General features: G+C 43.4%; 1 protein-coding gene across 3 annotated transcripts in view; it reads right to left on the bottom strand.

Annotated features, from left to right (window-relative positions):
• Positions 1–3,341: 3,341 nt before the first annotated feature.
• LEF1 (lymphoid enhancer binding factor 1) overlaps positions 3,342–14,466 on the bottom strand; it is a 70,101-nt gene continuing 58,976 nt past the window's right edge. For 2 of the 3 annotated variants that reach the window (XM_050896060.1, XM_050896058.1), the window contains one exon: positions 3,342–4,110. In XM_050896060.1, coding sequence (XP_050752017.1) covers positions 4,031–4,110 — 80 coding nt within the window. In that variant the 3' untranslated portion in view covers positions 3,342–4,030. The remainder of the gene's footprint in view (positions 4,111–14,466) is intronic. The other variant, XM_050896059.1, reaches the window with a different exon arrangement.

Raw genomic sequence — 14,466 nt, forward strand, 5'->3', positions numbered from 1 at the left:
GATTAGCAGTGGGGGGCAGGAGCAGACACTGACCCAAGTCACAGAGGGTATTCCAGGATAGCGCCGTTACTCTGTTTCAGGTACTCTCATGGGAGCATCCTAAGCCTTGCATATTAGTTAACCTTTCCCATAGTTGCTATATGTGAAAGGTCTTTGATCTATGAATGAGCCCAACACATGGCGCTTGCTCACTGTATGTTAACAGCAGAGATGTTATTTTTAGCTCCTGAATTCTTTTTCTCCTTCACTATTAGAGCTGAAAGACCTTTCGTCCTTAAGACAGGCAGCTGTTCACTACATTGTGTATTTGCGACAACGTGCTACATAAGGCTAACAGCTCTATTGGGAACAATTCTTTTGCAAAATGGGTAAGTGGCTTTTTAAATAGCCATTAAAAAATCTAAATAAAGTAGTCGTGTTTTAAAAAGTTTTAAAAAGAACTGTTGGACAGTTTGGAACGTGTAATTTACAGAACTCACTGCAGTAATCCTTGATTTAGAACAATTACTGCACTAAAGTACTTGCTTTTTTCCCTTTAAAAACAAAACCAAACACCAAACCAAAAACCAGACAGGTTTCCAGCAAAGGCTGGGATAATTGACTGGAGTGGAAACGTAGCCAAGTCTTGCAAAACTCCAGTATACAGTTGCTGTTCTCTCAGAGGTCTTTTCTCCTGCCATCTGAGAGCGTTCCCTTCCCTGGTCACTTGTTTTGCTTTTTTTTTTTTTAACTATATTGGGTTTGCGTGGTAAGGTTTTGGTAGTGGGGGGGCTACAGGGGTGGCTTCTGCGAGAAGCTGCTAGAAGCTTCCCCTGTGTCGGACACAGCCAATGCCAGCTGGCTCCAAGATGGACCCGCCGCTGGCCAAGGCCGAGCCCGTCAGCGATGGTGGTAGTGCCTCTGTGATAACGTATTTAAGCAGGGGGAAAAAAACCTGCGCAACAGCAACTGCAGCCAAAGAAAGGAGGAGGAGGTGCTCCAGGCGCCGGAGCAGAGACTCCCCTGCAGCCTGTGGTGAAGACCATGGTGAGGCAGGCTGTCCCCCTGCAGTCCATGGAGGTCCACGGTGGAGCAGATATCCACCTGCAGCCCGTGGAGGACCCCACGCCAGAGCAGGTGGATGCCCAAAGGAGGCTGTGACCCCATGGGGAGCCTGTGTTGGAGCAGGCTCCTGGCAGGACCTGGGGACCCGTGGAGAGAGGAGCCCACGCTGGAGCAGGTTTGCTGGCAGGACTTGTGATCCTGTGGGGGACCCACGCTGGAGCAGTCTGTTCCTGAAGGACTGCACCCCGTGGAAATGACCCACGCTGGAGCAGTTCGTGAAGAACTGCAGCCTGTGAAATGACTCATGTTGGAGAAGTTTGTGGAGAACTGTCTCCCGTGGGAGGGACCCCACACTGGAGCAGGAGAAGAGTGTGAGGAGTCCTCCCTCTGAGGAGGAAGAGGCAGCAGAAACGACGTGTGAGGAACTGACCACAACCCCCCGTATTCCCCGTCCCCCTGCGGCACTGGAGGGGAAGAGGTAGAGAATTCAGGAGTAAAGTTAAGCCCGGGAAGAAGGGAGGGGTGGGGGGAAGGCGTTTTTAAGATTTGGTTTTATTTCTCATTATCCTACTCTGATTCAACTAGTAATAAATTAAATGAATTTTTTTTCCCTGAGTTGAGTCTGTTTTGCCCATGACGGTAATTGCTGAGTGATCTCCCTGTCCTTATCTCGACCCACGAGCCTTTTGTTACATTTTCTCTCCCCTGTCCAGTTGAGGAGGGGGAGTGATAGAGCGGCTTTGGTGGGCACCTGGCATCCAGCCAGGGTCAACCCACCACATTAACCTAATCACTAGTTGCTAGAAATAAATATTGCAAGAAATAATATGCTGGTTACCTTCTTACAATCGGGTTCATGTGCAGTGCATGCTGGCTTAAGAGGAAGCTGTTTTGTAACATTTTTAATTATGAAATTTCTTATGCAACAGAGTTTAAGGGTCAGTTATAAACAATCTAATCACAAAGCTTCCTTAGGCAGTAACTCACCTATGTCATTTCTTGTAGCTCAAGCTTGACTCAGTCCAGTCTCACACAAAACAACATTCAGGAGCTAGAATACACGGTATGCTGATTCAATGTACAGTTCATAATATTTCTTTTGCAGTGGTGCTCACAAACCATTGGAATAGTTTATCTATGGCTACATTGGTTTTTTCCTTTTGAAGTCCTTTAGTAGAAGTCAGGCAGCTGTGTCTGTTTTTCAAAGCTGTGGAATACCAGTCCCTGAACAAAAGGGGAAAGGTGTCAGAGAAGTTGCTGGTAGCGTTTGGGGCTTGAAAGACTCAAACGCCTGCGTTTTCAGTTTTGAAGCGTGCAGAGGAGCTGCTTGCTATTGCAGGAATGCCTCACGGGCACCATTGGCAGCAGGCAGGCCCTGCCGACTCTGGATCTGACACCATGAAACCAGGCCCTCCACAGCCAATTCTGCAGCCAGCTCCAGTCCCTGACTGTGGGATAATTTATACAGCTATAAAAAATTTAACTGTAGGCTCCTACCCCTTGTGTGGGCGTGGACTGCATCCAGAAAGAAGGGAATCCATATTCCTAATCATCAGCTTAAAACCACTGCTCCACTCACTAAGATTTTTAGTAGGAAACTGAAGATAGAGGGAGGGATCACAGACGGTGGTAATTCCACTTGGGCCAAATCTAACTGAGAAGTGTAAGGGAGCACCAAGCCTGCCCATTCCTTACTCCTGGTATGAAAACAAGAGACTTCTGCTCTTCTTAGGAAGAAAAAGAAAGTCATCTTCCAAAATGACTTTACTTCAGGTGAGCAAACAGCTGAACAGACACATTGCCATTTCCTGCAAGGGAAGACTGAGTCAAAAGTCTTCAGCTTTAGAAGTGACTGTGCCTTCCTGGGCTTGCTTCTACCTTCAAGGGATTCTGGCGCAAGCCATTCTTTTTTTTTTTTTTTTTTTTTAGCCAGACAATTGACTTCAGTTTTATTACAAAGCTTTTATTAAAAAACAAATGCTCAGCACATTAACTCAAACTGGAATGACAAAAAAAAAAAAAATCGGTTGACAGTATTTTTGGCAAAGGCTGTGCCTTACTATTTTAAAAAATGGGTACATCAATGCTCATTTCAACAACTGGCATAAAATCCCACTAACAGGCTAACAAAAACAGATACAAGTACAGAACAATTGAAGTAATAATTCAAGTGCTGGGCTTTTTACAAGGAGAAGGGCAATGGGTGAGAAGGAGAACTCACTGCAGTCAGATTTGCTGGATGTATTGCTTATGTTTACAGAGTAGATGATGCAAGACTGACGTGTCTACTGACCAGCTGACTGTTGTTACATTTATTTAGTTCTACAGGACACTGTATTATATAGACTGAGAGGCCACTATTTGTTACAAATAGTTTAACAAAAAAGCCACCTTTTTTCCATACAGGTTTTTCCTCTGGCAGAAAAAAAACAAAAAGAAAAACCCCTTTTATTTAAAAAGTATTTCAGATTTCTGACACTTGTTTAAAAGCTCATACCTAGTAAAATATACACCAAAGAAATTACAAACTAAAAGTTAAAATATAAAAGCATTCAAGTTTCTTAAAAAAGCTAAAACCAAAATTGATCCTGTCGCACCATTAAATAAAAAGAAGGTTGAGTGTGTCATCCTGGTCCAGGCAAATTCCATTCCTCGATGTGCTGTATGGGGCAGCTGTGGTCTACGTTATTCTGTTGGCTGAAGCAGGCAGAGACAGCCACGCTACTTTGTTTGCTGACTCGATACGGACACAGATGAGACGGGGGCTTAAGAGTGCAAGGCAGAGGTGGAGTGAAGACAAAAGCTGCTCTGCTGACCCAGGAGCTCATTTGTTCTATTTATATCGGGGCTGGACCTCGTGATAGTGAAGGATTTTGGCAGTGATTGTCTTTATGATTCAGTGTCTCTAGCAGTGACATCAGGGTGAATGACATCCTAGACAGACTCCTTGGGGGTGGTCTGTGTGGATGAAGGACACACCTAGGGTTTAACAAGCTTCCATCTCCAGAAGGGGTCCTGGTGTCGCCGCCTTTGCTTTGCAAGTTGAGAAAGCATTTCTTTTCCCACCTACAGGGAGGGGGGGGAGAGAGAGAGAGAGAAATAAAGACTATATGAAGCCTTTTTTTTTTTTTTTTAAATCCTTCAGAGAAGCTGGTGATGGGTCACTGTAACTCTATGACACAACTGTATTAGTGGAAGGTGCGTTTGCAATGTCAAAGTTAAATGCAGAGTATTGCTACTTGCTCTTGCTTGAAGTTTGCAAGAATATTTATGGAGAGTACTCTGGATTGTAAATAGATGTCCACACCAACTAGAAAGGTGGGGTTTTAAGCTATTTAGACATTCAACATATTACAGAAGTAATTTCCTTTCGTAGTGGATTTCATTTATCTACAACATTTGACCCAGATATCTGTTACAAAACTAGACATCCTCAGGCTTTGGTACTACAATGGTTGAGGTCAATTATACGTCTGCTTCAGAGCCTCAAGCTCTACTCCCTGCAGAAGCGAAGAAATGCTGTCTTCTCTAAGCAGCTGGGTAGAGGAATGTGGTGGGTGAGGCTTGTGTGAACACTGACCCTACCATGCAGTCACACGACCGCTCTTCAGACTCACATTCTGCTCTTCAGCAGGGTAGGGAACAGCTTCCAGTTGCCTAAGAGCCACGGGCCTCTTTTACCTAGCAGTAAAGTTCACTAGGATCTTGGAAGGATTTATGTTCTTATAGCATGTGAAAAGGCCAACAGTGCAAGCCTTATAGGTATCGCTCATCCAGAGAGGAACAGTTCTTCATCATTAGGTGTCTGGGTTACATCAGCTGACTTACACAATTGCTAACTCAACCATCACCCCTGCCCTTCTGACCCAGACAACTGGGTTATAACAGGGACTCCACCCAAAGACTGCCTAATGAGTCAGGCGTTTTTCCACAGACGGACACATGCTCTCCAGTAATGGTCTCAGGATTATTGGTATCTCAAAAAAAAATCTGTTAACCTCTAGGCCTCCAGGTACTACTCAGCTGCCAAACAAGTAGAGGGTTCAATGAGCAGAGCTTTTGAGAATGACCAAAATTAGCACAGGAATGCAGTTCGGTGGAGAAGGTGAGTGATTTTTCACCAGAAGAAACACAAAATGCTTAGTCACACAAAGAAGATGATACACTGCCAGCACCTTGAATCACGCAAGGCAAGACAGAACAAGTTTATGAAGAAATGGTTTAAACCACAAGTCAAACTTCTGTTAGACTAATCATAATAGATAGACTGCTTGAGCCTGTAAGAGCCACAAGCAGAATTAATCAGCAAATACTACAGCAGCAGTATTTAAACCAGGGCCATTTATAACTAGGCACCCACCTCCCATCTGCTGCAGCTTCCGTGTAAGCCATTACAATGCAAAGCATTCTGCCTGTGCTGGTTGAGTACAGCTCCTGAATAAGGAGTTACACAGGCTAATGTACTCCAGGGTAGAAAGCCACCAGAACTGATTCTGGACCCTTTGATTTTAGTGAGTGCAAGCTGAGGCCCCAAAATCTTACTAAACAAGTTGACTCCTCATCAGAGGCCACCCACATGACCATTGTTTTAGTGGAAAGGAAAGTTGAGGACACTGAAGTTTAGCTGCAGACTAGGTAAGGTAGAAAGAAGCAGCACAAATTTATATCAAACTGTCCTGTATAGCTTTAATTTGAAGGACACTCTCCCCTCCCCCAAATACCACCATCCCTGATACATAATGAATAATTTTCACCTGCTGCTGGTAGCCACAAAAGGACATTTAAAGCCACTGTGGCCTCTTAAACAGCACAGCTGAAAGTCAACTGGCAAACCAGTGGTTTCAACAGAGGTGGTCTGTATTGACTAATTCAGTTCCTATTTCCTCATAAAACCAGCCCAAGTCCCAACTAAAAAAAGCCTTCTGAGCTTCCTGCCTTTTTTTTTTTTTTTTTAAAAAGTAGCGCAGTGCTCCGTAACACATGCGGATCAAAGAGCTGCGAAGGGCTCTACCTTTCCAAGGAGCACGAAAGAGAGGCCAAGCAAACAGCAGAGGAACACTGGGGAGAGCACCCTGCAGCTTTATATTTATTTTATGCCTTTTCATCCCGGATTTTCAAAGGTTTGGTCCAGGTTGCTCTTCCTGGGAAGGTTTTCCTCTCAGTCTTACATGAAAACATTCAGCTTCCTGTTGAGGAATGGCCTTGAGGCGCCAGGCCAGTAGTTCACAGCAGTCTGATACAAGTGCTGTGATTCAGAGCTACTCCCCATTAGCAGCCAGGAATGTCTACTTCGCTGAAGGAAATGAAATGCTCTTCTGTTGAGATGGTTCCCTGCCTCCTCCCCCCTTCCCTTACCAGCAAGCTGTCTTTGAAGTCAGGAGGTTAAAATAACGACCGCGGCCTTGCTCTGGCCCTCAGCTTTTTCAAACAGCGGCCATCACTCCTTTCTCAATTCGAACGCAGCTCTCGCAGCGCCTGCCTCCTCTCCATAGCCCCTCTCAGCGCCTAATTATCCCCCGCTCCAATAGAGAGGCTGCAGATACTACTGTAATTCTGCAAGGGGTCAGGCGCAGTCAAGCCCCAAATATTTTTATTTTTAAGCAAATACTGCAGTACAGCAAATTACACAGTAGCTATCCTGAAAACAGCATCTAGAACCCAGCCTTTCCCCAGCTGCACATTAAGGCTACACGCTGGAAATTGCTTCTACTGCTGATAAACCAAATAATACCTAAAAAATACAAGTGACGATGGTGTTGCCTTACAGATATAAAACAGGTCAAATCAGGATTCTTTTCAAGAAACCACAAGCATGTGCTAAGGAGACTGAAGACTTCCCACATCTAAGGCTTCACTGGGGGGCTGTAGCTGCAGTCTCGCCAAGCGAGGCATGCCCTAGCAAAGCCCAATCCACAAGTGAAGTCGGCGCAATCAAAGACGGCAATTACAGCTCCCTGGCTGTGGTTAGGCTTCAAAGAAAGTGCTGTAAGTCACATTTTACATATGTGAAGTCTTGAGCCCGAGCCACAATAGGAGGCACTGTCTGTGCCATTTGCAGTGTACATCTGACTGCAGGAGGAAAGGAAAAAAAAAAAACCCACCTCGAGTAAGAAACAGAAATAAAATTCAACAATAATTCAGTGTAAAAAGAAAAGCCTTACTACTGAAGTGATAGAACTGTATTTCAGGAATCACTACAGTAAAACTAAAGCCTCCTAACAAGCCTGGGTTCAACGGCTGAGGGCAAGAGCATCAGAGGGGGATCAGAAGTCCTCCCCATGCTTGGGAATGAGATGCATTGAAGGGTGGGTCTGCAAGGGCCTTGTGCTTATCCTCTAGTCTTTAACTCATCTCCATTTTGCTAGAACAAGGGAGAGGACTATGCAGCTTCATCCAGGTCATGCTAATGGGAAGAGGTTATGGAAAAAAGTCAAGAGTGTCTGGGCCAGTACAGGAGTAAGTACAGAGTAAAAGAGGTAGCTAACCCTTCACAGAAAGTGAGAAAAAGTAAAAATTTTTAACGAGGAGCTTTTTTTCTACACCTTTCCCCACCATAGGTTGTTTTCATACAGTTGTAAGAAGACACAAGATGACATATAACGGCAGTTATACGTATTTAAAAAAAAAAAAAAAAAAAAAAAGGAAGTCAGTCTCCAAACCTGGCTTTTAATCCAGTACTTCAAACAAGATGGCAAACTCAGGGGCCCGGCAGCTGAAACTGTCATTTTCTTTTGAAGTCCAAAACGAACATGTTCGACTTACTGCCAGGGTTTATCCAATACTCCAGAAACTTGGGTATGCAAAACCAGGTCATTATTTATCAGAAAGGTTCACACTGTTTGTGAAGCCCCTTTGTATTTTCTTTAGCAGCAGCGCCGGAGAGAGTTTCAGGCACAAGCAGATAGATGCCGGCGCTGCAGTCTGCTCCTCTTCCTGCCCAGCTGTGCCATGGTTTGTGGGGTTAGCCTAAACCAGATCCTTGAAATGTTCTGGGCAAACAAAAACAAACACTCCACAACCTTTGTTGTTTCTAAACAAAAAAACACACCTCCCAGCAAAACCCCAGTCATTTTAGTAATTCAATTTGCTGCAGGGTCCCACAAGCTGTTACAGCACATGGATGGAGGGACCTACGGGAGACAGGAAAAAGCCCTCTCTGCAAGAGCTGGATACCAGCAGGCAGCAGAGGAAACCTTTTAAGCTGCCTTTGTTGCCAAAGAAATTACATAAAATTGTACCCTAAAACTGTAACAGATACTGCCATATTGAAGCTACGTCAGTGGTAATTTTTTCTTGGTTTAGTCTCCAGTAACAAATTATCCACTGGTGGTTTAGATGCCCTGAAGTAGCTACCCCTGAAAATACCTCTCCATTGACTATAGGTGGAGTCCGGTGTCCTAACTTCTGTCCTCTTAGATTGGCCTAAGCTAGATGCACTAGCTGAACAGCAGGAATACCTCTCCCCCGCCCCCGCCATGAGTCAGAGACCTCTTCCAGAGCAGGTTAGTGTCAGCACGGGAAACGCCCAGGTATTTTAGGGCTCCCACTTTGTGCACTTGAAGTCAGTGACGCCAAAGCAGGTGTGGCTCTTCCTAAAGGCCCCCAGCGTAGGCAGCATGAAACTAGAAGCTCTATCACTGCGCTACAATCTTTAAAATGACCCTACTGGAAGACCCACGATGTGTTTTTCCTGTTGGTGGTGGGAGGGGAGAGAGGTTCCATGTTTATAATAAAAAACAGATTACCTCTAGACAGCCGTCTCCAGCGGCTTCTTAAAGAAGAATCATATACTAACAGTGATCTGCAAGGGAGGAAGAAATAGGCTTGTTCCCTTTTTGTGTCTTTATGGCATATAATAAATATTCAGAAGACTGTTCTTTAAATTATTTATTTTATAGACTGAGAGCTGTGAAGAAAGATGCATCTGTTCTGAAGTAGCGATTTCAGTGCCCCTAGTTTTCACCCGCTGTAACAGAAAAGACATGAGGTACCGGTAAAGTAGTAAGTGAAAATTCTTTCAAAAGAAAGAAACAACATAGGTAAAGTTTCCTTTGTATATCATCTTTTCTGCCACAATTAAATGTAGGTTAGAATTTGCACCGTACTTTGAAAGACAATCTCAACACTTAAATCTTCTAGCACATGGAATAATTTAAATAGTTGCTTTCATGCAACCTAAGTCAGACGTAACCTGAATATCTTCTTGAGCTTCATCAACTCTGCTACACACATGCATCTACAGAGCAACACTACTAGTGTAAGACAGCAGGTCACAGAAACCACTACAGAACTCAAACACATCAACTTCACTTTGATACAATTAAGTCATCTCAGCAGAAAATCTCTACTGATCCGAAATACACAACAGGAGGCTTGTGTATCTCAAAAGACACACATATGGGAAGAAACCCAACTAGTCTCACCTAGTGTCAAGGCAAAGGCAATGCACACACCATAAAACTAATTATATGTAGTTATTCTGGCAATAACATTTTACCTCGAGCAATTTCAGGTATCCCAGAGATGAAGGACAGAGGCCTCTCAAAACTCCCGAGTTTAATTCTGATGCAACTTAATATTCATGAGGAAACGTGTATCTTACTTTTGCAAGGAGGAAGCAACTTCAGAAATGATGTCTCTCTGCTCAGTCAAGCCTCCTTAGTTCTCTTACCCCCTGATCCCGCTCTACCGATGCCCGTGGCAAGAACACTAATTCAGGGAGATGGTCGCTAGTACCATTTCCCTCATTGCATCTAACCCTGCTCGCACACTACACCCCAGTGCCAACGACACCTTCACTGCACAAATGCTTCCAACATTTGCTCCCACTGCTGGAACCAATGGCAGAAAGCTGGTGTCCTGAAAGGTCAGACTAAAACACATACTGTCTAACTGGTTGCCAGTCTCACATTTAACTGGCTAGACAGTGCTTCAGCTGGCTCCGCTGTGAGCTTCCTTCCTTGTACAGCTTTCCAATCTGCATGCTTTCAGAACTGTCTATATGGTACAGTCTTAACAAGCAGGTAAAGGATCAGAGATTTAAAAGATGACTTGCATAAAAAGTCTTAAAGTAGAGGATTAAGGAATTGACTGGTATGAGCAGGTTGGCTCTATTAGCAGTGACTTTTGCAACATCAAATTTAGGCTTTTTGGTTTTGTTTTGTTGTTTTGGGGTTTTTTGTATTCAGGATGGCTGGGTTTGCATTCATGTATATCAGAAGACCTCTTCAATCCAATCATAATCTCTAAAAGTCAGAGGCAGACAGAAACAAAATTCAGTGCCAGAGTTTGCTAAGCTTTGACAGAATTGCATTTGAATACAATTCTGTTGAAATTAGAGGACAGATTTCACCCAAGCTTAGTCTCCAGAAACAAATGGGAAAGACTTTGACAATGTCATAACAACTTGCTTTCTAGCTGTTCGGGAATACAGTATCAATTTCTCATTTTGAAATTTTTCATGTAAATACACTAAAAAATTAAAATGCAATACAGACCTGAGATGAGCACTAAAATGCTGAGGTTTTCTTCCAATTGGGAATGAAACCACATTTCAAAATCTTACGTTTTCTTTATGAAACAGTTTGTTTCTACAGAGTTTTTCTCACGACCTTAGAATTCTCAGTCTGGTGGCGAATTTACTAAATCCACTAAAACATACCGTTTTCATCCAGAATGGTGCACCAGCCGTCAACTCCCTGTCCCCACCCTCTCCCACAGGAAGAGTTAGAACAATAGTCGTCCCACTGTTCCTTCATTCTAGCCCAAGCCGCCTACTGCTAACACCTCAGAAGTGAAACGATACGGGTTTGTTTAATCACTTGTAAATGTGGCTGAGTTCAAACTTCATTAGGCATCTCTAACTTCACAGCAACATCTGCAACTCAAGCATCTCTGACAAAATAAAAGGGTTCTAGACATTCACCTGCTGAATTATCTACTTTTGCCCTTTGTCAGTGTCAGTTTAAAACGCAAAATGCTGAAGGTCAGCTTCATAGCTGACCGTGCTACACCCTTTGGCTGCAAAAACTAACATTTTGTACGGACTTAAAAATTTTCTTGTTTCCCTAATCCCGTATCTATGCAGATTGTCTAGTTGAAAGTGTTCTGCTGTTTTTTTATTTAGAAAACCTACGCTTGGCCCCTACCCTGACTTACTCTTATCCCTCACAGAGTCTCTGATTGCACCCAAAATAGCTTTTATACCCTTCCTTCCTTCCCTCCTGCACTTCACAAGGCTCCTCCGCCAGGCTGATAAAGGAGATTGGGGAACTCGGTCTGCTCTGCCGCAGCTCTCCCAGCAGGTGTCAGTGCCCTTCTGTACCTGCCACCTAAACAGGAGGCAGCTTTCTTCAGGTTTGCTCTTTTGACGTTTCTCTTGATGTCAGAGAGCCTGAAAGAGGAGGTTTTCTACCGTTCACCCCAGCAAGATCCATGTCAGGTCAGAATTAAGTTGCAGGAGGGGATCTGTCTGAGGGCTATACCCTTTCTCTTTGGAAATTTCTATGCCTATCTGAAAAGGGCTGAAGTTAACCAAAGTATTCAATAATACAAAAGTTTCAATCCAGCAAATTCTCTTCTGTTCATTCTGTCCCTCTTGCCAATGCTGAAGGCCACCGTTCATAGGCAAAGCAGGGAATAGGGAAACATGGGTCACACAGGAAACATGATTTTTAAAGCAAATCAGGACATGTCTCTGCACCACCATCACCACACAAATTCTCACACAACACTAACTTCTGCGCAAATCCTCCAGGCTCTGTTTAAAGCTTCTGAGCGGTCAAGGGGTATGGAAAGGGGTGGAGCGTTTCTTTCATTTTCAACTACTGCAGCAGCAATTTCAAGAGCACGGGACAAGCCAAGTTAGAAAACATGTGCCTCAGAAAGCAAGGTACCACATCCTCTTTGCATCGCCTTTCTAGGATGCTGGCCAGAAACCCATGGTCAACCATGACTACAGTCATCAGATGGTTCTTTTCCACAGTATTCTGGCTGTAGATTGGTCCACTTTATAGTCTGCTTTCACAACCTCACTCCATTTTATTTCTAAGTAATAAGAAGATAATCCAGTCATAGATTGTTTGTTACAACACTATCCAAAAATCACTTCTGCACTGAAACTTGACTCTAATTTCCATGTAGGAAGTTTGAAAGGTTACAGATAATTCATTGTTTAAGCAGTCTTAATCTGATCCTTTTAAGTGCTTCTGACTGTAAATCAGTATTAGTCAAGTTTTCTCATTTTTGAAAGTTTTGCTAATCTAAATGCTAATCGTCACGGAATTTTGCAAGCCACAAATACACTTCTCACAGGTTTTCAAATGTCTATTAAGCTTCTCTATCACTCTTTTTAGCCCTTGAAGATATGCCAAAACACAATGTTAAATTATGTAGCTTGTGAGGACTTCCCAATTGCATCCTGCCGTATGTCAAATGATGTGCCTTTTACAATTACCGTACATAGCAAGTCATAAGAAGTTAACTATTTCCATCTTGTGGAACAATCAGGAGGAATTTTTGTTAGTACCCTTGTATTTCCTTGCTGATTTAAAAATACTCATAAGATGCTGAAAAATCAGCTGGTTTTCCTTCCAAAAGTCAAATTGGATAGGAAATCAGGAATCTCCACTTCCAACACAGAATTGCTCCCATTTACAAGTCTTCTAGAAGGCTGTGCTTAAAGTAACAAGAAAACACCCGCCTTTCTGAAAGGTGCTCAACAGACGATCTCTACCTCGTCCTTAATCTTAGCTTTCCTCATTTCCCCTTCCCTCCTGGCCTCTCCCAAACTCATTTTTAGCATTATCAGGTCTTATGCCACTCTCGGTTGATTTCAAAAGGAGAGAATGAATACGAGTTATTTCTTCAACAAATAAAAGTTATTTCAAACATTGTGCTGGGCCATATCAACTGAAAACAAAATCCTGCTTGGGAACAGTTCCACAACCTAAAGAATGGTGACACGCTTTGGAGTACCCCCCAGGATAATTTAGCAAAGACTAGACCACCAGGTCCCAGTATTCCTAAAGCACGATAATGTTAAAGTGTTTTACAAATTGGCCATTCAGCAGGCTGGAGGAGATCACGGAACTCAGCTAAATCTTACGCAGTGAAGCCATAAGAAGCCTGCTGCTGCGTACAACCCCGGGAAGAGAGGCAACTTAACGCTACCACCTTGACTTCACCGCTCAAATGACGTCCAAGCTAAAAAGCAGGTTAGAGGTCCACCTTAAAAATCAGTTATGTGCTGAAGTGTTCATGGACAAAAAAAACCAACCAACCAGACCACACTCAAAACTTTCACAGTATCTTAAATCACTTCTGTTTGCATGTCTCTTCCGTTACTTTCCTCTGAACATCCCACCATACAACCCTCCCACCATTTCATCCTTCTCACTTACATCACCGTAATTACAGCCCTGGCTGATCTCCTTTGTGCTGATCTCGAGATTCTTTCTTTGGTCTTGCCACCTACTCATTTCTGATTCTTCTCAGATAACAGAATGCTTGTCTCCTTCCCAGACCTCCCACCCTCCTTCCCCCTCTTCCTTGCACCATCCGTATGAGTAAGAAAGCTAGTGTTTTCCTGTCTTCAAGAGCTCTTTGCGGCACTCACTGAAAGGCATTCCCAAACTTATTATCTCCATCCAGTAAAGACTACAACAGCTCTGCTGTGGGCCTGGTAAGATATTATGCTTGTGGGCAAAACATTCTTTGGATTAGGCTTGCAAAGGGCAAGAGTCTTAACCTTCAGAAGTTTACTTTCAAGTCTGGCTAATTCAGGTTCTCTAAATCATTCTGTGCATTTACTTCCAGCGAGAGCACATCTGTACATCTCCAGTGGAGAGCATTCACTCGGCACGCAACATTTAGTGAGGCTGCCTACATGCGCAGGTATGGAGACAACAGCACACTCCCCCTTCAGTGGAAGAAGATACCTACTGTTCTCATACTCCATGTTATAAATTGCATGAAGACAGAGAGACGGGTATTACCAACAGTTTCCACACTGTTACAGAGCTTAAGGGGAAGGAAGAAAGGGGTGTAGAGGTAAAAGGGAAAGAGAGAAAACCCACACGCTCAGAACATTCATCCTCTTCTATTTCAACTCATCCTCTACTATGGAAAATGCAAACAGAGAAACTCCAAAAGTAGTTCAGTAGGCAAGGCAGTAATCCTTAGATTGTAAGGCATCCAAGAAACCAAATATCCCCTGGTTTTTAACTGTCAGTTGACCTTAGTTGTATTCCAATCCCAATCGAGTGCTCTGCGTCAATTCAGATAAAATGATGTGTGTTTTGCTTACCAGTACTGTGTTAACATCAAAGGGAAAACTACTCACAACAATCATGGACCTGGGCAACTTAGCTGAAATATCAATTATAAAACTCAAGGTTAAAGCACTTGCTTTTTTTTTTTTTT

Source organism: Gymnogyps californianus, chromosome 4 (genome assembly GCF_018139145.2).
Source record: "Gymnogyps californianus isolate 813 chromosome 4, ASM1813914v2, whole genome shotgun sequence".
Taxonomy (NCBI): domain Eukaryota; kingdom Metazoa; phylum Chordata; class Aves; order Accipitriformes; family Cathartidae; genus Gymnogyps; species Gymnogyps californianus.